At 42.5% G+C, this 27,373-nt stretch overlaps 1 protein-coding gene across 3 annotated transcripts in view; it reads right to left on the minus strand.

The window, feature by feature from the left end:
• Window positions 1–4,394: 4,394 nt before the first annotated feature.
• gtdc1.S (glycosyltransferase like domain containing 1 S homeolog) overlaps window positions 4,395–27,373 on the minus strand; it is a 151,447-nt gene continuing 128,468 nt past the window's right edge. For all 3 annotated transcript variants that reach the window (XM_018237592.2, XM_018237591.2, NM_001096040.1), the window contains 1 exon segment: window positions 4,395–5,446. In XM_018237592.2, coding sequence (XP_018093081.1) covers window positions 5,363–5,446 — 84 coding nt within the window. In that variant the 3' untranslated portion in view covers window positions 4,395–5,362.

Here is a 27,373-nt window from a genome sequence, read left to right on the forward strand (position 1 = left end):
AAACTGAGGGATTGTTTTAGAAATCAGATGGGATAAATAGCTAGGATTTACATGACAGAGGACCAAGTGACTACAGAATAAGGTGGAAGAGGTTAAACAAGAGGAGGAGAATGGCTCACATTTGCAATATACAGTACCTTTGGTATTAAATTACATTTGAAGGTGATTTGAACATTTTTCGTGCTAACCCAAACCTAGCCTTCATTTATTATTCTGGTACTTGCACAATGTGCATATAACATGTTTTTTTTTCTTTTATCTAGTCTCACGTAAACCATTACCCAGTCATTTCAAACTATAACTGAACTGCATGAGATGGAATTGATTTGTAATCTTTCATCTATTTTCCCCACCCACCTCACTTTTTCTCTTCTATTTTATGGCTGCTTATATTTTCCTGGCCTGGTATCACAGCATTACCCTTCCAATGGCAGATGCCAAGTTTAAGCACACGCCAGAGAACATAGCTGTGATCTAAGAAAGCTGAGGATGTTATCAGGGAGGAAAAAAGCTTAGAGAAATATGGGGTTGATGGTAGTAAAGCAGATATACTCCTCTATATAACTACCAAATGCTGTTTTTACAGGTCATCATGAGAAAGGTTTAATGCCTAAAAATAGTGAATGGGTTCCTGTACTCAAGCATCTTCAAAAACATGCCATAGTAAAGGCCGATACCAGTATTTGGTCATCAAAAAGTGACACTAAAGGTGCTTCTTCTAAAGATGCTAGAGGTGTTTCTTAAAGCAGTAAAGAATATCAAAACTATATGCAAATAATTTGACCATTTTTGTAGGCAAAGCAAGAACTGTGTATGGCACTTCTCAATGTTCTGTTATCCTTATATTTTTAAATAGGGGGTACGCAGGCAAAGTATTGGACTAGGTCTAGGTCATAAAAATAAACCAGAACAATTACAAATAAATCGGCAGGTTGCCCTTTCATTTTTTAAGAGCCGTGGAATGCATTACTTTGCCCTAAAACAGATTTCAGGTACTTGTGCCCAGTGTTGAACTAATTACAGTAATGTTCATCTTTGTGGTGTATGTATATATTGTGGTAGAATGACCAAAGGAATGGGTAAAAATTTGAGTTTTTTCCCCAATAGGAGATGAACGCTGCAAGGGAGATGATACTAAACAGGGAATGGTTTCTCTGTTTAAAGGATTTTGTTGCCTGGCCCTGGAAGCTATAGTTCTGGATGGAACATTCAATCCATTCCAGTGGTCCAGTTCACATGTTGGAGCTCACTTTTCAGAGGAAGGCTGTCTTGTGGGAATTATTTAATCATAGTTAAGTGTTAGGAAGGTCTCTCTGAGCAGGAGCACAGCAGGAAGGCTACCTGTCTGTGTTATGATCTCCCAGAGGAGCTGCAAGGAGCAGAGGGAAACTTGACCAGGCGATTGAGTCTAAGGGCTAGTCCACACGGGGAGATAGCGACGCGTTTGCGGTCGCGGCGACAAAGCGCCGCGACAGTCGCCGCGACCGGCGCAGGCGACAGTTTTGTATGGGCGCCTATGTAAAAACGCCTGTGCTAACCACACAAGGCGATGCGATTTTCAACAGTCGCCTGAAAATGCCTCGCCAGGCTTTTTCAGGCGACTGTTGAAAAGCGCATCGCCTCGTGTGGTTAGCACAGGCGTTTTTACATAGGCGCCCACACAAAACTGTCGCCTGCGCCGGTCGCGGCGACTGTCGCGGCGCTTTGTCGCCGCGACCGCAAACGCGTCGCTATCTCCCCGTGTGGACTAGCCCTAAAGTGATTGAGGTGCTGCCAGAAGGTGAGCCAGGCCAGAAACTGGTGAATTTGTGTCCAAGGAGGGGAAAGTCAAAAGGGCTTAGTGAGATTCTGGGAAGCCACTGTAAGGTCCATTCGCGCACGAGCGTCAACATGGACGCGGACGCGAGCGCGTCGAAAACTGTCGCGCGACAAAACGGCCGCTGACGCAATGGCGTGCGGCGTGATGACGCTGGCGTCTTCACGTTTGGCGCCAAGACATTTCCTTAAAAAGACGCTCTGGAAAAGGATCCTTGCTTGGTTATAATACTAGCTCCTTGATGTGACTTGATTCCTGATTTCGGTTTGACCTTCGGCTTGTTTCCTCGGACTTCTGATTGACTTCTACCTGCTTGACCCCTTGCCTGTTATTGGACCTCGCTTGCTATCTGCCTGCCCCCGACCCGGCTTGTTTTCGGTTACGCACGAACTCTGCCTGCCTCGACCTCGGCCTGCTCCTGACGATTCTTCTGCTTACTCCTTGGTACCCCGCTTCTGGCTAAATCTGGGACTGTTGGCCACTCCTTGCCTCCTCACATCTGGACTCGATAACCCAGGCTTGACAGCCACCCAGTGTGGGGGAAAGTTTTTGAATGTGTGAAGCTGAAGCACCAATGAACTGTATGTTGTGACTTTATGTTGGGAAAAAGTCTTGTGAATAAACCTGTGTTTTTTGCCTGAAGATGTGGTGTCCCTGTCTTTATATCATAAAGAATGTTTCCCACTCCCAAAACAACAATGCTTAATTAGCTTTACAACATGTGTATCCCTTCATTCTATGGCTTCATATTTGCAAAAAAAAAGTTTCTTTTATTTCCATTTTTAAAAGTAAAAACAGCAAAACGTAATGAATTACATTTAACGTTTTTTTTCCCCTGGTACTTGATTGAATGACATCATTAGGCAAACACAACTTCAAAGGGAGAGGGGCACAGACTACCTCCTTGATTAAACAATACCGAACAGGCAATTGGATTACAGATTATTATAGGGTTCTTTTCAATTGTAACAGTTTTAAGGGGAATGATGCACCTCTAAACCAGCCATTGCCTGTCACATTTGAATGTGTAATGTAGCTCTGGCCCTGCTGCACACAGTGGCCCAGTGTGGGAAAGTCTCTGCTGCCTTAGACGTAAGGAAGGACTGCCCTTAAACTGTGTATTCTAAAGGACATGCTGCCCAACTCATCACTCCCAGCACGAGCACAACTTTTTGACCCCATGTTTGAAATGTGAGAACGACTGTGGTGCAAGACACTGCCATTGTCATAAATGACTTCTCCTTTGTCTAAACGGTTATAGACATTAGAAATATAGGCACAAAAGTGGGGCAAACTGTTATACTAGGTTTGACAGGTTTCTATAATATACCACTGTATCAGGAGTGTGGGGTATTACAAATGAATTTGCTCTGCACTCTAAAGGTGGCAATACACATAGGGATCCACTCATTTGGCGAAATATGGCCACACTGCGGTGGGCAATATCAGGCTGATCTGATCATGGGCCCTAGGGCCCAACGATTGGATCATAATGTATGCACTATGGGTGGTCGGATCGCAGAACCAGATCAATGACCAGATACGGCCATGATTGAAGGGATTTTTAAACCTCCCCGATCGACATCTGCCCGACTTTCAGCCAGGCATTGATTGGGGAAGCCCGTTGGAGGGTCCCACACATAGGACAATAAATTGCCGACTTGGCCTATCAACAGTTTTTATTGGCTCATGTATGGCCAACTTAAAGCACTTTAAGGGAAGTCTACACCTTTCTGCATTGTCTGCATTTGTTTCTAGGAGGAAAGATCTTGCAGTATATAATACGGTATCTACAAATGAGTATGCAATTGATATAAAAGGGACAGACGTACAGGGTAGGTATAGTCCAGTCACACCAATCACCTCTCTTTCTATAACCAGTTTCATTTTTATTCCTGTGCGCATTTAAACAGTTACATACTGTAAGCATCAGGCACCACTGATATATGTTTAAAAGGAAAGTATACTTTTTCTATGAGACCTACAGTACAGTACAATACCTGAAGTACACAGCTTCTAAAAATAAAGAATGTCTCATTGGAGTGGCACTCAGTGGCACTGCTCTGCTGCAGCCTAAGGAGAAGATTTAACCCTGGACATAGCTGGTGGAAAATGGTATTGCAAGTCAGTGCAAGTAACAAAGCTATAAATATTACTGTGAAAATATAGAAAAAAATCCAGAGCTCTGAACATCTCAGTGCAGTACCGACCCTTATATACAGATATAGGACCTGTTGTCCAGAATACTTGGGACGTGGGGTTTTCCAAGTAATGGATCTTTCTGTAATTTGGATCTTCATACCTTAAGTCTACTAAAAAATTATGTAAACATTAAATAAACCCAATAGGCTGGTTTTGCTTCCAATAAGGATTCATTATATCTTAGTTTGGATCAAGTACAAGGTACTGTTTTATCATTACAGAGAAAAAGGAAATTATTGGATTATTTGAGTATAATAGAGTCTACGGTAGGCGGCATTTCCGTAATTCAGAGCTTTCTGGATAACTGGTTTCTGGATAATGGATCCCATACTTGTACATTAATTTAATTTCTTAGATATAACAGCAAATACAAGAATGAAATTATTTTTTTATTGAAGAAGTACACAATCTTTAAAACATTAAGGACACTGCAAAGAAATTGGCAGGTAAACATTAGGCCGTTGAGTGATTCTCTAGTAAGGAATTGAAATGCAGAGATCCCAGATGCAGCACTGGCCTGGCTCTCCAGAATATCTGCCTGCTTGCTATCTGCTTGCTCACCCTGCGTGAGAGAGGGCACCGACTAACGGATTTCCCCTGTTCGTTTGAATTACAGCTGTTTATCTTGCAGCTTTCTTTAAGATTAATTAAATGCAAATGTAACTCTGTGAATCATGGGAATACCTGCCAGACCTACCCTGGCCAAAAACCTCTGTGCCAGGGAGTCATTAATTTGCAAGAGAGAGAAAAAAAAAGTGCTAGAGCAGCCCTTTGCCTGCAAACAAGTCATGGCTGGCTGCCCAATTAGCCCAGTAGCACTCTGATCCTCCTTTCAGGCCCTGTGGCCCTTTGAGGACACAATAAGGCTCGGATGATAACCTGGCAACCTAGGTAGAAATCCAGCCAAGTGTGAACGTTTGAATCTTCAGCTTGGCTGCCATCGCGTCGGCGAAAAGAAAGAATTCAGGCACCATGTCATCCAGTACAAAGGATAAAAACAGATCCAACCGGAAATTCAATGTGGCACTACATATGGGATACATGAGTGCGGTTATACAACAGGCCACATATTTTTTTTGAACAGTCTCCTGCATGTGATTCTGAGGACATGTGTAACCGTCTCAGGGAATCTGTATTTAATTTGAATTAGGGAGGTGGCAGGGACTGTAGTTTTGAAGCCGCCACAGGTTTGTGGCAGATGGCTTTGTGTCAGCTATGACAAGCAGCCAGGCTCGGCTTCCTCTGCTGATTTTCTTTTCTCTCTGATCAGGTAAATATGGGCATGATCTGGAAAGTTCTACAAATTCTGCCTTAGGCTGCAAGTTTGTGACTTAGCCCCATCTGTCACAAATCTTCCCTTGGTTCGGCATCGAGCAGAGACCTGAATTCACCACGTAGTGCTGCCCAAGAAAAGCGTTCAGTTTCTCCCTGCAGAAGGAAGAAAGGGAAGAACATTAACTATTACATGACATTCAGATTGTATTTATCAAGGATTGAATTGCATTGACAATTCTGTTGTGACAATAGTACTGGGCCATCTCCTGTAAAGATCATTATAAGAAGATTGTGGCCCCAGAGATATTCAACCAGCATTCTGACATACTCCTACTGTACACAAAAAATGCTCATGTTAACAGGCTACTAGTACAGTGAATAATTCAGAGTTTACCAACTAGCGCCCTTCCAGCTGAACTACAACTTCCAGAATTCCTTTTTGGTGGCACACCGGAGGGTAATTAAAAAACTGGCCAGCCACGACCCCAAAGCAATTAACATGTATTCATAAAGATAAAAATAATTGTCATTTATTTCATATTTTGGCAACAAAATAATTCATAACCTCCCTTTGGAAGAAAAAATTCATTAGCAGTCTCCAACAAGAAAAAAAAAATCCAAAAAGAGATTTCCAAAAGACAAATGGGGGAATGTAATAAAAGTGCAAAACAATTAGCACAAATAAGAATAAAAAGTCTCATTTCGCAATGTAATACTGTTCCTTTAACTGTTATTACATTGCAAATTTTAATTGAGCATTGCCCACTTTTAAGAGTTGCGTGAAGGTGTCGTAATGTTTTGGAGAAAACTTTTTTAGTAAATAGTTTTATTACATTCACTGTGAACTGGAGCTAACAATATAATTCGCAAACCTTCTTCCACTGTCGGAAGTGGTCGCTAAACATTTTCCAGGTTTGCAAAAGCTATATTAAATTTGCGCAAAGGTAAAATTTTTTCACAAAGGCATAGCTTTTCGCATTGCGAATATTTTTCCCATTACCGACTTTTCTTACATTCCCCCATTAGTGTTTAAGTTATAGTTCTCCAGTACAGTCAAGGTACGGAGTATCCAAACCAGTATATATATTTAGGGCAGAGACACACAGTCAGAATCAGGGAGATTATTCGCCCAGCAGGAAGGCAGGGGAAGCCAGTTCGGGGAGATTAGCCGCCCTGAAGAAGAGGAGATTTGTCGTCGGGCGACTAATCTCCCCGAATCTGACCGCGTGTCTCTGCCCTTAAGAGACCACAAGAAGGGGGAGATTTCACCAAAGTTTAGGGCTTTTACAATATGGCGCCGACAGGGGATATCCAAAGAAGTTCTAGGGCAGAGCGGGCACATTAGAGGCATCCCCTGCCACCCACCTCTACTTGATCGTACCCCAAATGTAGAACTCCTTTCACCAGATCCTGCGATTAGGTTAGGTATCTCTTAATGGTAAATTAACTCTACTTATTGTAGTAATAACATATAATTTGTACTTTAAGAAAGGGCACACTCTAACACTGGCCTCACTCTCACTCTCTCTTTGGGCTGGGACCCAGGACTAATGCTCTGCCAGCCCTGCCTTAACACTGACCTTGACAATTAACCCTTTAAGCTTTAGGAGGTCCCCAAAGCAGCATGTAGCACTGGCTAACAGTGAGACAGTAATTGCATACTCTGTTATTATAATGCTGACAAGGAAATGAGAGCAATTTACTGATCCAAGGTCAGGGACATTTCCACGCTCTTTCAGCTAAAAGTACATACATATATTGTTATATATAAGATATAGACTAAACTACTATGTGATCCTAGGAGGGTACTGAATAAATATACAGTTATTAATTCTTGCAGTTGCTATTTTGTAATAATAAAACAATGCCCTGTAAGCGATGAACTAACCCAGTATACAGTATACTCATATTTTATCAAAACAATTACATTAGGGTTTGTAGTGTGTTAAAATGTATTCTAGTAGATTAAGAAATGTGTTCCTAATTTATGAATAATCCTTATCCAGAAAAGTCCAGGTTTTAGTATTCTAGATAAAAGATCCCACACCTGTACACATCAGCCCTGAATAACCACTACTATAATGTACTTTATATCCTTAAAAGAACTTTGTATAATGATATCATCACATATCATTGGTGATAGCAGTATCTTCCTACTGAGAAATGTAGATGTTCCTCCTGCAGCCCAGGCTATTTGAAAATGGAATCAATAGGGAGTAGGGATGTAGCGAACGTCGGAAAAAAAGTTCGCGAACATATTCACGAACTTGCGTCAAAAATGCGAACGGTTCGCGAACGTCGCGAACCCCATAGACTTCAATGGGAAGGCGAATTTTAAAAGCTAGAAAAGACATTTCTGGCCAGAAAAATGATTTTAAAGTTGTTTAAAGGGTGCAACGACCTGGACAGTGCCATGCCAGAGGGGGATCAAGGGCAAAAATGTTTCTAAAAAATCCATTGTTGACACAGCACTGCGTTTTGTGCTCTAAAGGGCAGAAATCACACTACATTTTTAAACCTGTGTAATAAAATGCTTTAAAACGTCCGGCGTCTACATGCCAATCAAGTCGTGTAAAGGTTACAGCCTGTTCACACGCAAAGACGAAACGCGGTGCTTACTGCAACGCAAAAAGACGCAAAGAGCTTTAATGAATGATACCGTCAAGTGAGCAAATAATAGTTTTTAATTACTAGTTGCTTCTCACCTCCAGGATGTTCGTCCTGTTGGTGGCAATATTTCTGTAGTGGTGTGTTTAGCAGTCACCGTGCTTGTGCGCACGTGCACGGTCAGGCAGAGGTAATTCAATGTACAGTGAAGTGAACCAAAAAACACTGATTCTGCAGTGTGGGCCCAGTTTTGGTCTACTTTATTGATCACCTGCGGTGACCATAAAAGATGCGATTTTGCCACTGTTGCAGAACCCTGAAAAATTAGGCATGTGTACTTTCCTGAAAAATTATGTTTTTTTTGTCGCAGCCACTGAACCAGAAGTCCAGAAACAATATGCCATATAAATGCTGAAAATATAAATTTTTTTTTGTGGCAGCCACTGCAGCACAGAGGCCAGAAAAAATATGCCATGTAAATGCAAACAATATTAATTTTTTTTTGTCGCAGCCACTGCAGCACAGAGGCCAGAAAAAATATGCCATATAAATGCAAACAATATTAATTTTTTTTTGTCGCAGCCACTGCAGCACAGAGGCCAGAAAAAATATGCCATATAAATGCAAACAATATTAATTTTTTTTTGTCGCAGCCACTGCAGCACAGAGGCCAGGAGAAATATGCCATATAAATGCTAACAATATAATTTTTTTTTGTCGCAGACACTGAAGCACAGAGGCCAGAAAAAATATGCCATATAAATGCTGAAAATATTCAATTTTTTTGGTCGCAGCCACTGAAGCACAGAGGCCAGAAAAAATATGCCATATAAATGCTGAAAATATTCTGTTTTTTTTTGGTCGCAGCCACTGAAGCACAGAGGCCAGAAAAAATATGCCATATAAATGCTGAAAATATTCTGTTTTTTTTGGTCGCAGCCACTGAAGCACAGAGGCCAGAAAAAATATGCCATATTAATGCTGAAAATATTCATTTTTTTGTCACAGCCACTGAAGCACAGAGGCCAGAAAAAATATGCCATATAAATGCTGAAAATATTCTGTTTTTTTTGGTCGCAGCCACTGAAGCACAGAGGCCAGAAAAAATATGCTATATAAATGCTGAAAATATTCATTTATTTTTGTCGCAGCCACTGAAGCACAGAGGCCGAAACAATATGCCATATGAATGCTGAAAATATAAATTTTTTTGTCACAGCCACTGAAGCACAGAGGCCAGAAAAAATATGCCATATAAATGCTGAAAATATTCTGTTTTTTTTGGTCGCAGCCACTGAAGCACAGAGGCCAGAAAAAATATGCCATATAAATGCTGAAAATATTCATTTATTTTTGTCGCAGCCACTGAAGCACAGAGGCCGAAACAATATGCCATATAAATGCTGAAAATATTCATTTTTTTGTCACAGCCACTGAAGCACAGAGGCCAGAAAAAATATGCCATATAAATGCTGAAAATATTCTGTTTTTTTTGGTCGCAGCCACTGAAGCACAGAGGCCAGAAAAAATATGCCATATAAATGCTGAAAATATTCATTTATTTTTGTCGCAGCCACTGAAGCACAGAGGCCGAAACAATATGCCATATGAATGCTGAAAATATTCATTTTTTTGTCACAGCCACTGAAGCACAGAGTCCAGAAAAAATATGCCATATAAATGCTGAAAATATTCAGTTTTTTTTGGTCGCAGCCACTGAAGCACAGAGGCCAGAAAAAATATGCCATATAAATGCTGAAAATATTCATTTATTTTTGTCGCAGCCACTGAAGCACAGAGGCCGAAACAATATGCCATATAAATGCTGAAAATATTCATTTTTTTGTCACAGCCACTGAAGCACAGAGGCCAGAAAAAAAATGCCATATAAATGCTGAAAATATTCTGTTTTTTTTGGTCGCAGCCACTGAAGCACAGAGGCCAGAAAAACTCAGGATTTACCTGGATTCAAATTAAACCAGTAGGGTTTGCACCCTAGTTTGTAACGGTGGTGGAGGGAGGAGGACGCTAAAGGACAGCTGTATGTGGAGTCATGAGGCGTGCAGAGAAGGACAGCTGCATGGGGAGTCAGAATCAGAAACTCAGAACAAGTCTTCCGGCGTGCAGTAACCCTCCGAGATCCACCCCTCATTCATTTTAATAAAGGTCAGGTAATCCACACTTTTGTGACCTAGGCGAGTTCTCTTCTCAGTTACAATCCCTCCTGCTGCACTGAAGGTCCTTTCTGAGAGGACACTTGAGGCGGGGCAAGACAAGAGGTTCATGGCAAATTGTGACAGCTCTGGCCACAGATCAAGCCTGCGCACCCAGTAGTCCAGGGGTTCATCGCTCCTCAGAGTGTCGATATCTGCAGTTAATGCCAGGTAGTCCGCTACCTGCCGGTCGAGGCGTTCTTTGAGGGTGGATCCAGAAGGGTTCTGCCGCTGCCTTGGACAAAAAAACATTTGCATGTCTGACGTTACAGAGTGGCCAAAGTGCTTTGTCCTTGCAGGTGCACTCGTGGCAGGATTACTGGCACCTCTGCCCCTGGAATGTTGATGAGTTCCTGAAGTGACATCACCCTTAAAAGCATTGTACAACATGTTTTGCAGGCTGGTTTGTAAATGCAGCATCCTTTCAGACTTGTGGTATGTTGGTAACATTTCTGCCACTTTATGCTTGTACCGAGGGTCTAGTAGAGTCGCGACCCAGTACAGGTCCTTCTCCTTAAGCCTCTTGATACGGGGGTCCTTCAACAGGCATGACAGCATGAAAGACCCCATTCTCACAAGGTTGGATGCAGAGGTATCCATCTCTGCTTCCTCGTTATCAAGGACTGCATCATCCACGGTCTCCTCCCCCCAGCCACGTACAAGACCAGGGGTCCCCAAAAGGTCACCACTAGCCCCCTGGGAAGCCTGCTCCTGTTGGTCCTCCTCAAAGCCACCTTCCTCCTCTGACTCCACTTCTGACACCTCTCCCTGCGTTGCAGCAGGTGCCTGGGTTCGTTCTGGTGATTCCGACCAGAAATCGTGCGCTTCCTGCTCCTCGTCACGCTGGTCTACAGCCTCATCTGTCACTCGTCGTACGGCACGCTCCAGGAAGAAAGCAAAGGGTATTAGGTCGCTGATGGTGCCTTCGGTGCGACTGACCATATTTGTAACCTCTTCAAAAGGGCGCATGAGCCTGCAGGCATCGCGCATAAGCACCCAGTAACGGGGGAAAAAAACTGAACCAGAAGTCCAGAAACAATATGCCATATAAATGCTGAAAATATAAATTTTTTTTTGTGGCAGCCACTGCAGCACAGAGGCCAGAAAAAATATGCCATGTAAATGCAAACAATATTAATTTTTTTTTGTCGCAGCCACTGCAGCACAGAGGCCAGAAAAAATATGCCATATAAATGCAAACAATATTAATTTTTTTTTGTCGCAGCCACTGCAGCACAGAGGCCAGAAAAAATATGCCATATAAATGCAAACAATATTAATTTTTTTTTGTCGCAGCCACTGCAGCACAGAGGCCAGGAGAAATATGCCATATAAATGCTAACAATATAATTTTTTTTTGTCGCAGACACTGAAGCACAGAGGCCAGAAAAAATATGCCATATAAATGCTGAAAATATTCAATTTTTTTGGTCGCAGCCACTGAAGCACAGAGGCCAGAAAAAATATGCCATATAAATGCTGAAAATATTCTGTTTTTTTTGGTCGCAGCCACTGAAGCACAGAGGCCAGAAAAAATATGCCATATAAATGCTGAAATATTCTGTTTTTTTGGTCGCAGCCACTGAAGCACAGAGGCCAGAAAAAATATGCCATATTAATGCTGAAAATATTCATTTTTTTGTCACAGCCACTGAAGCACAGAGGCCAGAAAAAATATGCCATATAAATGCTGAAAATATTCTGTTTTTTTTGGTCGCAGCCACTGAAGCACAGAGGCCAGAAAAAATATGCTATATAAATGCTGAAAATATTCATTTATTTTTGTCGCAGCCACTGAAGCACAGAGGCCGAAACAATATGCCATATGAATGCTGAAAATATAAATTTTTTTGTCACAGCCACTGAAGCACAGAGGCCAGAAAAAATATGCCATATAAATGCTGAAAATATTCTGTTTTTTTTGGTCGCAGCCACTGAAGCACAGAGGCCAGAAAAAATATGCCATATAAATGCTGAAAATATTCATTTATTTTTGTCGCAGCCACTGAAGCACAGAGGCCGAAACAATATGCCATATAAATGCTGAAAATATTCATTTTTTTGTCACAGCCACTGAAGCACAGAGGCCAGAAAAAATATGCCATATAAATGCTGAAAATATTCTGTTTTTTTTGGTCGCAGCCACTGAAGCACAGAGGCCAGAAAAAATATGCCATATAAATGCTGAAAATATTCATTTATTTTTGTCGCAGCCACTGAAGCACAGAGGCCGAAACAATATGCCATATGAATGCTGAAAATATTCATTTTTTTGTCACAGCCACTGAAGCACAGAGTCCAGAAAAAATATGCCATATAAATGCTGAAAATATTCAGTTTTTTTTGGTCGCAGCCACTGAAGCACAGAGGCCAGAAAAAATATGCCATATAAATGCTGAAAATATTCATTTATTTTTGTCGCAGCCACTGAAGCACAGAGGCCGAAACAATATGCCATATAAATGCTGAAAATATTCATTTTTTTGTCACAGCCACTGAAGCACAGAGGCCAGAAAAAAAATGCCATATAAATGCTGAAAATATTCTGTTTTTTTTGGTCGCAGCCACTGAAGCACAGAGGCCAGAAAAACTCAGGATTTACCTGGATTCAAATTAAACCAGTAGGGTTTGCACCCTAGTTTGTAACGGTGGTGGAGGGAGGAGGACGCTAAAGGACAGCTGTATGTGGAGTCATGAGGCGTGCAGAGAAGGACAGCTGCATGGGGAGTCAGAATCAGAAACTCAGAACAAGTCTTCCGGCGTGCAGTAACCCTCCGAGATCCACCCCTCATTCATTTTAATAAAGGTCAGGTAATCCACACTTTTGTGACCTAGGCGAGTTCTCTTCTCAGTTACAATCCCTCCTGCTGCACTGAAGGTCCTTTCTGAGAGGACACTTGAGGCGGGGCAAGACAAGAGGTTCATGGCAAATTGTGACAGCTCTGGCCACAGATCAAGCCTGCGCACCCAGTAGTCCAGGGGTTCATCGCTCCTCAGAGTGTCGATATCTGCAGTTAATGCCAGGTAGTCCGCTACCTGCCGGTCGAGGCGTTCTTTGAGGGTGGATCCAGAAGGGTTCTGCCGCTGCCTTGGACAAAAAAACATTTGCATGTCTGACGTTACAGAGTGGCCAAAGTGCTTTGTCCTTGCAGGTGCACTCGTGGCAGGATTACTGGCACCTCTGCCCCTGGAATGTTGATGAGTTCCTGAAGTGACATCACCCTTAAAAGCATTGTACAACATGTTTTGCAGGCTGGTTTGTAAATGCAGCATCCTTTCAGACTTGTGGTATGTTGGTAACATTTCTGCCACTTTATGCTTGTACCGAGGGTCTAGTAGAGTCGCGACCCAGTACAGGTCCTTCTCCTTAAGCCTCTTGATACGGGGGTCCTTCAACAGGCATGACAGCATGAAAGACCCCATTCTCACAAGGTTGGATGCAGAGGTATCCATCTCTGCTTCCTCGTTATCAAGGACTGCATCATCCACGGTCTCCTCCCCCCAGCCACGTACAAGACCAGGGGTCCCCAAAAGGTCACCACTAGCCCCCTGGGAAGCCTGCTCCTGTTGGTCCTCCTCAAAGCCACCTTCCTCCTCTGACTCCACTTCTGACACCTCTCCCTGCGTTGCAGCAGGTGCCTGGGTTCGTTCTGGTGATTCCGACCAGAAATCGTGCGCTTCCTGCTCCTCGTCACGCTGGTCTACAGCCTCATCTGTCACTCGTCGTACGGCACGCTCCAGGAAGAAAGCAAAGGGTATTAGGTCGCTGATGGTGCCTTCGGTGCGACTGACCATATTTGTAACCTCTTCAAAAGGGCGCATGAGCCTGCAGGCATCGCGCATAAGCACCCAGTAACGGGGGAAAAAAATCCCCAGCTCTGCAGATCCAGTCCTACCACCCAGTTCAAACAGGTATTCGTTGACGGCTCTTTGTTGTTGCAGCAGACGTTCCAACATGAGGAGCGTTGAATTCCAGCAAGTCTGGCTGTCGCAAATCAAACGCCTGACTGGCATGTTGTACCGCTGCTGAATGTCAGCAAGGCGTGCCATGGCTGTATAGGAACGTCTGAAATGGGCCGACACCTTCCTGGACTGCCTGAGAACGTCCTGGAATCCTGGGTACTTTGAGACAAAACGTTGTACTATTAAATTCAGAACATGTGCCATGCAGGGCACATGTGTTAAATTGCCCAGTCTCAGTGCTGCCAACAGATTGCTTCCATTGTCACACACCACTTTTCCGATCTTCAGTTGGTGTGGGGTCAGCCACCGATCGGCCTGTGACTGCAGAGATGACAGGAGTACAGATCCGGTATGGTTTTTGCTTTCCAGGCACGTCATCCCCAAGACAGCATGACAACGGCGTACCTGGTGGATCCAGAAGGGTTCTGCCGCTGCCTTGGACAAAAAAACATTTGCATGTCTGACGTTACAGAGTGGCCAAAGTGCTTTGTCCTTGCAGGTGCACTCGTGGCAGGATTACTGGCACCTCTGCCCCTGGAATGTTGATGAGTTCCTGAAGTGACATCACCCTTAAAAGCATTGTACAACATGTTTTGCAGGCTGGTTTGTAAATGCAGCATCCTTTCAGACTTGTGGTATGTTGGTAACATTTCTGCCACTTTATGCTTGTACCGAGGGTCTAGTAGAGTCGCGACCCAGTACAGGTCCTTCTCCTTAAGCCTCTTGATACGGGGGTCCTTCAACAGGCATGACAGCATGAAAGACCCCATTCTCACAAGGTTGGATGCAGAGGTATCCATCTCTGCTTCCTCGTTATCAAGGACTGCATCATCCACGGTCTCCTCCCCCCAGCCACGTACAAGACCAGGGGTCCCCAAAAGGTCACCACTAGCCCCCTGGGAAGCCTGCTCCTGTTGGTCCTCCTCAAAGCCACCTTCCTCCTCTGACTCCACTTCTGACACCTCTCCCTGCGTTGCAGCAGGTGCCTGGGTTCGTTCTGGTGATTCCGACCAGAAATCGTGCGCTTCCTGCTCCTCGTCACGCTGGTCTACAGCCTCATCTGTCACTCGTCGTACGGCACGCTCCAGGAAGAAAGCAAAGGGTATTAGGTCGCTGATGGTGCCTTCGGTGCGACTGACCATATTTGTAACCTCTTCAAAAGGGCGCATGAGCCTGCAGGCATCGCGCATAAGCACCCAGTAAGGGGGGAAAAAAATCCCCAGCTCTGCAGATCCAGTCCTACCACCCAGTTCAAACAGGTATTCGTTGACGGCTCTTTGTTGTTGCAGCAGACGTTCCAACATGAGGAGCGTTGAATTCCAGCGAGTCTGGCTGTCGCAAATCAAACGCCTGACTGGCATGTTGTACCGCTGCTGAATGTCAGCAAGGCGTGCCATGGCTGTATAGGAACGTCTGAAATGGGCCGACACCTTCCTGGACTGCCTGAGAACGTCCTGGAATCCTGGGTACTTTGAGACAAAACGTTGTACTATTAAATTCAGAACATGTGCCATGCAGGGCACATGTGTTAAATTGCCCAGTCTCAGTGCTGCCAACAGATTGCTTCCATTGTCACACACCACTTTTCCGATCTTCAGTTGGTGTGGGGTCAGCCACCGATCGGCCTGTGACTGCAGAGATGACAGGAGTACAGATCCGGTATGGTTTTTGCTTTCCAGGCACGTCATCCCCAAGACAGCATGACAACGGCGTACCTGGCACGTCGAATAGCCTAGGGGGAGCTGGGGGTGCACAGGTGTGGAGGAGGAGGAGGACCCAGCAGCAGAGGACGAAGAAGAGGAAGAAGACGAGGTAGAGAGCGAAGGAGGAGTAGAGGTGGTGGCAGAACCGCGTGCAATCCGTGGCGGTGACACCAACTCCACTGTCGTTGTTGAGCCACACATTTCCTGCTTCCCAGCCATGACCAAGTTCACCCAGTGGGCAGTGTAGGTGACATACCTGCCCTGACCATGCTTGGAGGACCATGCGTCAGTAGTCATATGGACCTTTGGCCCAACACTAAGTGACAGAGATGCGGTGACTTGGCTCTGCACATGGTGGTACAGGTGTGGTATTCCCTTTTTTGAAAAAAAATTGCGGCTGGGTACCTTCCACTGCGGTGTCCCAATTGCTACAAATTTGCGGAAGGCCTCAGAGTCCACCAGCTGGTATGGTAAAAGCTGGGGGGCTAAGAGTGCAGACAAGCCAGCTGTCAGACGCCGGGCAAGGGGGTGACTCGCAGACATTGGCTTCTTACGCTCAAACATGACCCTCACAGAAACTTGGCTGGGGGCAGATGACTGGGAATGGGAACTGGTGGTCAAGGTGGAAGGCGGAGTGGAGGGTGGTTCAGACGGGTCAAGGACAGCAGAGGTAGAGCAGTAAGATGCTGGACCAAAAGGAGGGTGGCTTTTAGTTTGCCTGTTGCCTTTGAGGTGTTGCTCCCAAAGTGCTTTGTGCTTGCCGTTCATGTGCCTTCGCATAGAAGTTGTACCTATGTGGCTGTTGGGCTTCCCAAGACTCAGTTTCTGACTGCACTCATTGCAAATTACAACGCTTTTGTCAGAGGCTCACACATTAAAAAAATCCCACACTGCTGACCTTTTTGAAGCTGGCAATCTGGCGGTAACAGTAGAAGTTGGCGGCGTTGGCGGCAATGGCGGGTGCGTTGGCCGGCTGACCACAGGTGCCGATACATGTTGTTGCCCTACTGTTCCCTGCGAGCTGTCCTCCCTGCTTCTTCTAAGTCTTATTCTCCTCCTGCCTCTCTGACTCTCCGTCTCTCCATCTGAACTATCCTCCTCTTGCTCTCTTCTACTGGGCACCCACAAAACATCAATCTCCTCATCATCATTCTCCTCAGATGCATCAATTTCTTCTAACAGCTCACAGAAGGAAGCAGCAGCGGGGACCTCCTCGTCATCACTCATTATGTCCATCTCTGTTGTGTTCTCATCTCCTTCATCTTCTTCTGCCAATAATGGTTGCGCATCACTCAGTTCAAGAAACTCATGTGAAAATAACTCCTCTGACTCCAGTGAAGAAGGGGCGCCGGTGGTGGAGGAAGTGTTACGTGGGGTGGCCATAGCAGTGGAGGATGAGGATGTTGTGGTAAAGTTAGAAACGGTAGAGGATGGGGTGTGCTGTGTAAGCCAGTCAACTACCTCTTCAGCATTTTGGGAGTTCAGGGTCATTGCCTTTTTAAAACTGGGCAATTTCCTAGGGCCACAGGATAGCATAGCAGCACGGCCCCTAGTGCCTCTGCGTGGCGGTCTGCCTTTGCATGGCATTATTTTTAAAACAAAAACAACAACAACTCAGGTGGTGTTTCTGGAGACGGTATTATTATTGATATTTAGACAGAATGTGAACAAGCTCACACAGCTAAGTGGCAGTGGTTTGAAAATGAAGAACACACTGGGCAAATAATGCCTACAAGGTCAACGTATACACTACAGCAGTGGTGGATACGGAATATATTATTGCTGCTTGAAAAACGTCACTCAGGTGGTGTTTCTGGAGACGGTATTATTATTGATATTTAGACAGAATGTGAAAAAGCTCACACAGCTAAGTGGCAGTGGTTTGAAAATGAAGAACACACTGGGCAAATAATGCCTGCAAAGTCAACGTATACACTACAGCAGTGGTGGATACGGAATATATTATTGCTGCTTGAAAAACGTCACTCAGGTGGTGTTTCTGGAGACGGTATTATTATTGATATTTAGACAGAATGTGAACAAGCTCACACAGCTAGATGGCCACTGGGCAAATAATGCCTGCAAGTGCACTACTATTGGTGCACTACTATGAAGAACAGCAAACAGCACTGGACACCTTAAAGAACAGTAAGATAAGTAAAATAAAAAAAAATTATATGTATATTAAAAAAATTTTCTCGGGTTGGTGCTGCTGAACTACTAGGAGCAGCACAGTAGCACACCAGTCCCACTCCCCAACACTGCTAGACTAATAGCACTTGGCTGTTAAAGTAGCAAAGTAAAACAACAAAAAAGAAAATAAAATCAGTCCTTACAAGGACTATTGGGTTATTACAGCAGTCAGCAGATGAGATCAGAAGAGATCAGTGCCCACAGCAGGCAGCTACATACAGAGCACTGCAGTAGAAGGTAGATTACTAGCCAGCAAAGCTACCCTAAAATGTACCTCAAATCCCTGCAGACTTCTGTCCCTCCAATACAGAGCAGTATCAAGTAGATTACTAGCCAGCAAACTTACTATCAACTGTCCCTCAAAGAAATCAGTGAAATCAGTAACAGCTCTCTCCCTACACTAGCTCTTGCAAGCACACACAGGCAGAATGAAAAAACGCTGCAGGGCTTCAGTTTATATACGGAAGGGGAGTGGTCCAGGGGGTGTGGGGGTGGTCCAGGAGGGAGAGCTTCCTGATTGGCTGCCATGTATCTGCTGGTCTGGGGTGAGAGGTCAAAAAAAAGCGCCAGGTAAGGCGAACCCAAAATGGCGAACGTCGCGCGACGTTCGCGAACATTCGGCGAGCGCGAACAGCCGATGTTCGCGCGAACAAGTTCGCCGGCGAACAGTCCGCGACATCCCTAATAGGGAGCTGTTGCACATTCATACTATCAGCACTGCTACCATCCCGCTCAAAGGTAAGTGACCTGAATTTCAGATGGAATAGGCCTAATAGGACAACCTGGCTGTTCCATGAGTGGTATAACTGCACTAGACTGCTGATAGCAAATATCTAATTGGGTTCTATGGGTAAAGTTACTTTTTACTGGGGTGTGTGACAACAGCATCTGCTTTGTATAATATCCTAATATTGAAATGGGATTGTTAGAAGGTTCTGTAGGTGGCTTGCATAAGCCATTGGGTTTGCATTGGGTTTGTGTCAACATAGAACACAGAGATACAGAGGGATGCAGGGACATACGTTCTGCATAAAGACATTTGCATATTTCTATTCCACTGTGTCCACAGGTGCTTCTTCTAAAACAGGAAAGCAAGGTCCATGGAGAAATTCAATTTATGTTCAGAAAAGTCTGTACTACTGATGAGGGAACTGCTCCTGCCATTCCGAGTTATAGTAATTTAAAACAAAACATGAATAAATAGTGGGTACATTTTCAATTTTTATATTCAACTTAATGATAACTAGTAGATAATATCTTCAGAGAATCTCCTGTCTTATTATCAACTGCACAGGGACGTCCCAAAAAAAGACAATACTTATATTTTCTAAACTAGCGCTGAAACACTGGTAGTCCACTTGATTGGGCTCTTCTGGGCCTGGATTTGAGGGAAGGCCACAAAGGACTGGGCCATGGCGGCAGGATTTTTTTGGGCGGGATGCTGCCCAGCCGCATTGGCTCCGAAGCACTGTGGGCAAACAGGAGATTTAAAAATTCCTGCACACCAATCCCCAGTGCCTCAGACCCGATGAAGGAAATTTCCACATGCGCAGGTGTGAAGGGGAATTGGTGGGGATAACAAAAATCAGCAAGGCCTAGAAGTTCCTGCTACGTAAATCTGGGAGCAATCTAGATGCATCTCAGTTAAAACTCATATGGGTTATGTAACAAAAGGTCTTAAAATGACTTCTCAGGGTGCCTTCCTTTCATAGGTCTCAGTCAATCTCCTCCCATAGCTGAAGGCTCAGAATGGTGCACCTGGGGATTGGGTGGGGGTGACAAAAGTCATATTTATTAACATTGGAGACAAACATCACCAGTGAAATTGCCCATAGCAACCAATCAGATCTTTGCTTTTCGTTTTCTGACTTGTAGGTTCAAATCTAATGGTTGATTGATGCTATGTCTCCTTGCCCAACCTATATTTGGCCATACTCTGCTTCACCTTCTGGTGACATTTACACAGAAGGGGATTATTCACACATTTTGACAAATTAGCTCCAAAGTTCCCTTTTACTAATCTTCCTTGTATATTTTTACAGCGCACAACTTGTATTTTTTTTGTCCAAACACTACATATATTTTACCTAATAAATGCAAGCTAGGTCACCTTCTTTATCACAGGTGTTGTATAAATAATACAGCAGGTGGCCGGGAAGGCAGGGAATCTGTGTAAACAAATTAAATATGAGGCAATTCAATTATTTATAAGAAAACAGAACAAATGCTTATAAATAAGACATTTGCCTTTTTTCCCATTTCATTTGTCTTCCTCAAGACAGCCCAATGTTGGTTTATCGTCTTACCCATTCTTAACCAATAAGATGTTCTAGAAAATATGCCATGCTTGCAATGATTCTATTTCTCCAAAAAATCACTGGTTCCCTGTTTACAATTGAAAGGTCTCTCTTACATGCTGCTTCCTATTCCCTATGCCATAAATTATAAATGCTTGTGTTCTTTTCACTCACCAAATGTGTATCCATCTGCCACCCTATTTATCTGATCTCCTCCTTTTGGTATCTAAGTTTTTCTTTTGTAAACATTACTTCTTCCCCTGCCACAGTGTTCCACCCTAAAGAGAGTAGACAGGCTGCTATGAATCCTCTTTGTCTTGTGCAGAAACATTAGTAAAGTATAAAATTCTACATGCAAAAACATTGGGAATGGGAATGTGTGCTTGGGCTGATTTTATGAAATATTATTAGCAATAAAAAAGGGGAGAACAAAAATACTCCAGAAATGACAGTACAGGTATTGGATACATTATCCGGAAACCCATTATCCAGAAAGCTCTGAATTACAGAAAGGCTATCTCCCATAATCCAATAATCCACATTTTTCAAAATGATTTCCTTTTTTTCTGTAATAATAAAACAGCACCGCCTATTTGATATCAAGTAAGATATAATTAAAGGGATACTGTCATGGAAAAAACAGATTTTTTTATATTTAGTTTTAAAAACTGACATGGGGCTAGACATATTGTCAGTTTCCCAGATGCCCCCAGTCATGTGACTTCAGTCACTCTTTACTGCTGCACTGCAAGTTGGAGTGATATCACCCCTCCCTTCTCCCCCACAGCAGCCCAATAGCAGAACAATGGGAAGGTAACCAGATAACAGCTCCCTGGTAGATAAAAGCACTCAATAGTAAAAATCCAGGTCCCACTGCAACACCTTCAGTTACATTGAGTAGGAGAAACAATAGCCTGCCTGAAAGCAGTTCCATCCTGAAGTTTTGAAAGCGCAATGCCAGGCAAAATGACCTGAGATGGCTGTCTACCCACCAAACAGAAAAAAACATTTGTTTGGTTAAGAATTACATTTTACATGTTAAGAGTGTATTATTTGCAGTGTAAACAAAGCAATTTAGAAACTATACCATACAGAATCCCTTTAATCCTTATTGGAAGCAGAACCAGTCCATTGGTTTTATGTTATGTTTACATGATTTTCAAATTATGGAAATGTCCCTTATCCAGAAAACCCAAGGTCTCGAGCATTCTGGATAACAGGTCCCATACCTGTACTAAGGGCTTCAAAGTGATTGACTATGGTTGTAGTTCAGTTTTACCCACTTTCTGGAATAAACATTTGCAGTTACCTATAAGTGAAGTTGTAATATTCTAAAGCAGACAGACAATGGGATTCAGTAACCAACACTGGACAATTTGCAAACAGGCAATAACCTGTGGCAATGAACACATTTTTTATACCTGAAACTGGTTGAACAAATCAAATAATTGACTGGTATGGGCATCTACCTAGGTGCTGTCTGCTTGCTTGTACTGCTTTAAAACTTTAGAGACAAATAAACAAATGCTGTGCTTGCTTCAGTAACGTATGCACAAAGAACACACAGTGCTGTAAGAAAACCTATAATTACTGACAGCTTGGAGCCAGGAAAATCTACTGGGTTCAAAATCTTAACTACTTTTATATCCCTTTCTGCAGAGGTTCAAAGCTAAATATATGCCTGAATATGAGTTATAATTTTGGTCCTAACCTGTTGCTAACTCATCTTACAGTGGCAAGGCTGGGGTCTTTAAAGGGGTGGTTCACCTTTACGTTAACTTGTAGGGGTATATTTACAATGCTGCGTGAAACAAAATTTGCAGAAAAAACTGTGTGAAATAAAAGACAAATTTATGAAGGTATGTGCAATCTTATGCCATGTGAACGTCACAATTGCTGTTATTTTACATTGCTTCTAGAGAAAGTCACACTGTTTTTTTAAATGGCAAAGCCAATTCAAAGCAACTTTTCAAACGGTCCTTAGTTATTCTTTATTATATTTGTTTAATTATTTGCCTTCTTCTTCTGACTCTTTCCAGCTTTCAAATGGGGGTCACTGACCCCATCTAGAAAATAAATACTCTGCAAGGCTACAAATCTATTTTTATTGCTACTTTTTTGGTCAAGTTTTTAAGGGGTAAAAAAAACTTAAAAATCTTTAGAGGGGAAAAAACCCTCAATTTTTTGAGATTTATTATGCTTCAAAGCTGCTTAAACCTGTCAAAGTCATCTAAAAGTCAATGGCTGATGTCCATTTTACAATTGGAAGATGTCGTTTACCTTTAAGATTTTCAAAGGTTTTCGACTGTTTAACACTGGTTTTGACACTGGTTTTCACTCTAAAACTTGAAAAAAATCAATGCTTTCGGGCAATTTGAATTGTCGCACAAATTTGTAAAGACTCTTCCCACAAGTAAATTTTTTGTTCAGATTTTTATAGTAAATTAAGCCAAATTCTGTTTGGGAGTTAGGTCGAATTTTTATTTTCTTATCTTTCTATTCAGGCCCTCTCTTATTCATATTACAGGGTCTTAATCAAATCTATTCATGGTTGCTAGGGTAATTTGGGGACTGCTGAAATTGCTGGAGAGCTGCAGAATAAAAAGCTACTGTAAATAACTATATCACTCTCTACTTCATACTTATAGTTAACAGTGTAAACCCCCTTTAAAGGGGAAGGAAACCTAGTCGGCGCAAACCCCCCACCCCCCCTCCCGTTTGTTGCCCACCCTCCCTCCTCCCCAGCCTACCCGTCCCGCTGGGCAAATGCCCCTAACTTGTTACTTACCCTTCTGCGCAGGTCCAGTCCAGGGAGTTCACAGACGACATCTTCTTCCACGCGATCTTCTTCCTGCATTGACCGGCGCATGCGCCGGCACGATCTACTGCGCATACGCCAAAAGTACATCGTGACTTTTGGCGCATGCGCAGTAGATCCGTACCGGCGAAATGCTCCTACTGCGCATGCGCCAAAACGCCGTTCAAAGCAGGAAGAAGATCGCGTGGAAGAAGATGTCGTCTGTGAACTGTCTGGACTGGACCTGCGCAGAAGGGTAAGTAACAAGTTAGGGGCATTTGCCCAGCGGGACGGGTAGGCCAGGGGGGAGGGTGGGCAACACACGGGAGGGGGGGAGGGTTTTTGCGCCAACTAGGTTTCCTTCCCCTTTAAGGATTTGCACCCAAGTGCTGTTTGCTCATATTCTGGCCAAACGATACAAAGACTGCTAATGTGTCCAGGCTTGTCCAAGGATACAAAAATAGAATGGCGTTCACATATATATATATATATAAACTTGAGCAGAAACGTTGAAATAAACTTGCATTATTTTCTACATGTGGAGCAAGTCCTGAGAGTGCGGTTCTTTTTTTGAATTTCTGCATTATTTACCTAACCAGAATATATATATATATATATATATATATATATATATATATATATATATATATATATATATATATATATTTTTTTTTTACAAAGTCAACTCTGATGGGATAAACAGACAAGTAATTGCAAACAGGATGAAAAGGAAAGCCCTGGAGCTATAAACGCAGCCAGATTACACTGGTTTATATTTAAAGATTGGCAGAATCAGATATAGCTGTGAGTGGGTGAGAAGGAATGAGTTAAGGCGAAGGAAAGCTGGGCTGGGGGTGGAGAAAGAGAGGGATATGATGTCAAGGAAAGAAGCTGTTCACTTCCTTATCTTCTGAGCAGGTAGAAACATACCACCCCCACCCCTTTTTTATTTTTGCATATTTTGTGAAATGTCAGGAGTTTTTCAATATGTTCCCATATTATCTATTAATAAGAAAATGTGGAGGTATTACTGCATGTACTGTTATATTGTGGTTTATACAGTATAAACATGACAGTGTTTGCATGTTATTATTCATGTTAAATGAATGTCAAGTGCTCGATCCATGGAATGTTTCTGATCGCCATTGGGGTCAGGAAGGAATTTTTTCCCTCTTGAGGCATAATTGGCATTGGCTTCGGGCTGGGCATTTTGATTTTTTTTTTTTTTTATCTGGAATTGCTTAAACATTTCCTAATACCAAGGGGCACATTTACTAAGCTTGAGTGAAGGATTCGAATGAAAAAAACTTCGAATTTCGAAGTATTTTTTTGGATACTTCGACCATCGAATAGGCTACTACGACCTTCGACTTCGATTCGAACTACAAATCGTTCAACTATTCGACCATTTGATAGTCGAAGTACTGTCTCTTTAAAAAATATTTAGACTACATACTTCGGTAGTTTAAACCTACCGAGGTTCAATGTTAGCCTTCCCCAGCACTTTTCTAAGGTTTTTGTTGATCGAATAAAAATTTTTTTATTCGATCGATCAAACGATTTTTATTCGATCGATCAAACGATTTTTATTCGATCGATCAAACGATTTTTATTCGTTCGATCGAACGATTTTTATTCGATCGATCAAAGTATTTGCGCTAAAATCCTTCGAATTCGATATTTGAAGGATTTTACTTCCAGGGTCAAATTCGAGGGTTTATGAAGCCTCGAAATTCGACCCTTGATAAATCAGCCCCCCAGTGTTCATAATGTAGTAGAAATACCAATCAAGCCCATAAAATAGGTCTAATAACTAATAATCCTTGTGAGTTCCTAGTATTTAAATCTATTATCTGGAATAAAAAACAAGACAATATTCTATGTATGAAAAGAATGTCCCCAAAAGTGATAATTATTTGATGCTAATAACAGTTCTACAGTGCGCATAATTACAACAAATCAAGAATGAAAAAAAAATATCATTTGAATGAGACAACAGAAGGTTTATAACTACTATTTCAGACAATCTGTTGTAAGACAAGGCACAACTGCCCTCCTCCTGAGAGCTGTAAACTTTTCTAGGCAAAACCAATTTGTGTTGGGCTTAATAGAACCTATTAAATATTTGCTGGGGGCAAGCTGTGTTTACAGGGGTGACATTTTGTTTGTATTCTTATAATTAATATGTTAGATTTCATTGAAACATATATACAACTCTCTTTTAATATTTCCTGAATTTTGAATCTGCATTTAAGGGAACAGAAACCTGTATAGTGTTTAAAAATAAGGTAATCTTTCTATGTCCCGTATGGGAAACAAGGTATAGAACAACATATAAATCAGACCAGCTGTACACTTTACATTAGACCTCTTGTCATACACAACAGATGGACAATTAAATGAAACTCTCTCAATAACTTGATGACTCTTCTTTCCTGACAGCACTGCTGGGGATGCAAACAAAAAAAAAACAACCACTTGAGGTGTTAGGTTTTTGCGTATTCCATCTTTGTGAAAAACCTAGCATAGAATATCTCAATTCATTGACTAAGGATGATCAAAACATTCACAATTCCATATGTAATAGAATGGGGGACTAACTCATGTAAAAGGGAAAACCACAGGGTTGCGAAGGCAACAAAATATTAATTGTTGAGTATGTTTTACACTAAAGCTGAGCTATATATATAGCTGCTATCTCTCCAGGTTTGTTCTCTTACTCTAGGTCTTGCACAGCCACAAAGCAACCACGCCATGGATCAAGCCAACAATAAGAGACTAAACAAGCAGTAACCATAATAACACATATTTCAATTGTAGGTATCTTAAATTACATGATTTTGAGGGCTGTGTATTAAAGCCACAATTTGTGCTAACTGTCCATAGAAAGAATGAATCACTTGCAACCAATTCATTACTATAAACGCTTAGACAATGTAATAAGATTCCTTTAGTGCCTATGCAGCTAGGAGGTCCAGGCTAAAGGTTGGATAGGTTGGCCTTAAGGCTAAATTTTGAGGTCAGTTAGGGCAAGATTTAAAAAACTCTGATGTACTGCCCAATGATCCAGGCCACAAGGAGATATCATGGAGGCATGGCGATAGTGAAGATGAGATGGCATAATGTCCTGTTTGAACCTTAGCATCTACACCGCTTACATCTAAGTAGTTTTCCATTCCAACCAACAAGATAGTCTACCTCTCTCATGTTAAACACAAAGGTGCCATATTGTTTGCCTTAAGAGAAGAATACTTCAAAGGATGACACAGAACAGAACATCTGTAATCATAAAGCAATAGTTCTGTTCTTTCAAGCTTCATCAGCTGAAGCAAGTAGTATGGCAGGTCCCACTCAAACATACTTGGAAATCTGCAGATTTTTTTAATGTAACTTCATTTTTTATTGTCTATTTCAAGGAATATAAATAAATGACAGACCTTACACACAAAAGAGTCTATTATTTACCTGACCTGCCCTAACAGACACCCACCCTCACAAGTCTAGTTTTAGGCTTCATGTTGTCTTAGCACCTCATGGTTCTCTTGTAATGTACAGGAACACACAGATTACAGCTAGCATTCTCAAGGCCCCTCTCCATCAAGGCCTAAGGGGTTCTACACATCATAAAGCTGACAGCCTTCTGGGCGGGCTCTCTTACTTTTTTTCATGACAGGTTAAAAGCCTGTGTTCAATTCTACTGACTTGCAATGTAATGCAGAGCACTGGAACTGTGCAGTCAGCATTTTAAACTATCATGAGCTACCTCCTGAACCATCGCCAAGTTAATAGACAATGAAAGATAATGAGCTTGAAATTGGGTGTTAAATTGCATTTTTGGTTTCTGTCTCTGTTTTACCCTATGGTTTAACTGTTTCATGCGGGCGTAAAATTGTACATTACACTGCTCATGCATCACTGCAACATCTGGAAGCTGAAGGGAAAAACCAAGCTTTGTATTATAACCCCCATATGCAAACTACTCTGGGGGTGATGGGGTTAAACCCGATGAGAGAAAATTGCATGCTGCCATCAGTAAATGAATGGTTTAATGGCACAAAGCACAAATCTTTTGCAGCCCAAAAATATATCTGAGCTGCTAAAGAGCTATAATTCAACCTAAATACAACAATGGATAAAAATAGCAAGGGGGTGTGGGAAATTTTAATACATTAATAATCCTTTGGTTTTCATGCAGCATACTGCTTTATAAACCCAATGGAAATGGAGGGTGTAAGCCATTGATGTCAAATCGCCCTCCAGCTGTGTTGAACTGCAACTTAAAACTATTCATTTATACCAAAGTAGAT

This window comes from Xenopus laevis, chromosome 9_10S (genome assembly GCF_017654675.1).
Source record: "Xenopus laevis strain J_2021 chromosome 9_10S, Xenopus_laevis_v10.1, whole genome shotgun sequence".
In the NCBI taxonomy this organism is placed as follows: Eukaryota; Metazoa; Chordata; class Amphibia; order Anura; family Pipidae; genus Xenopus; species Xenopus laevis.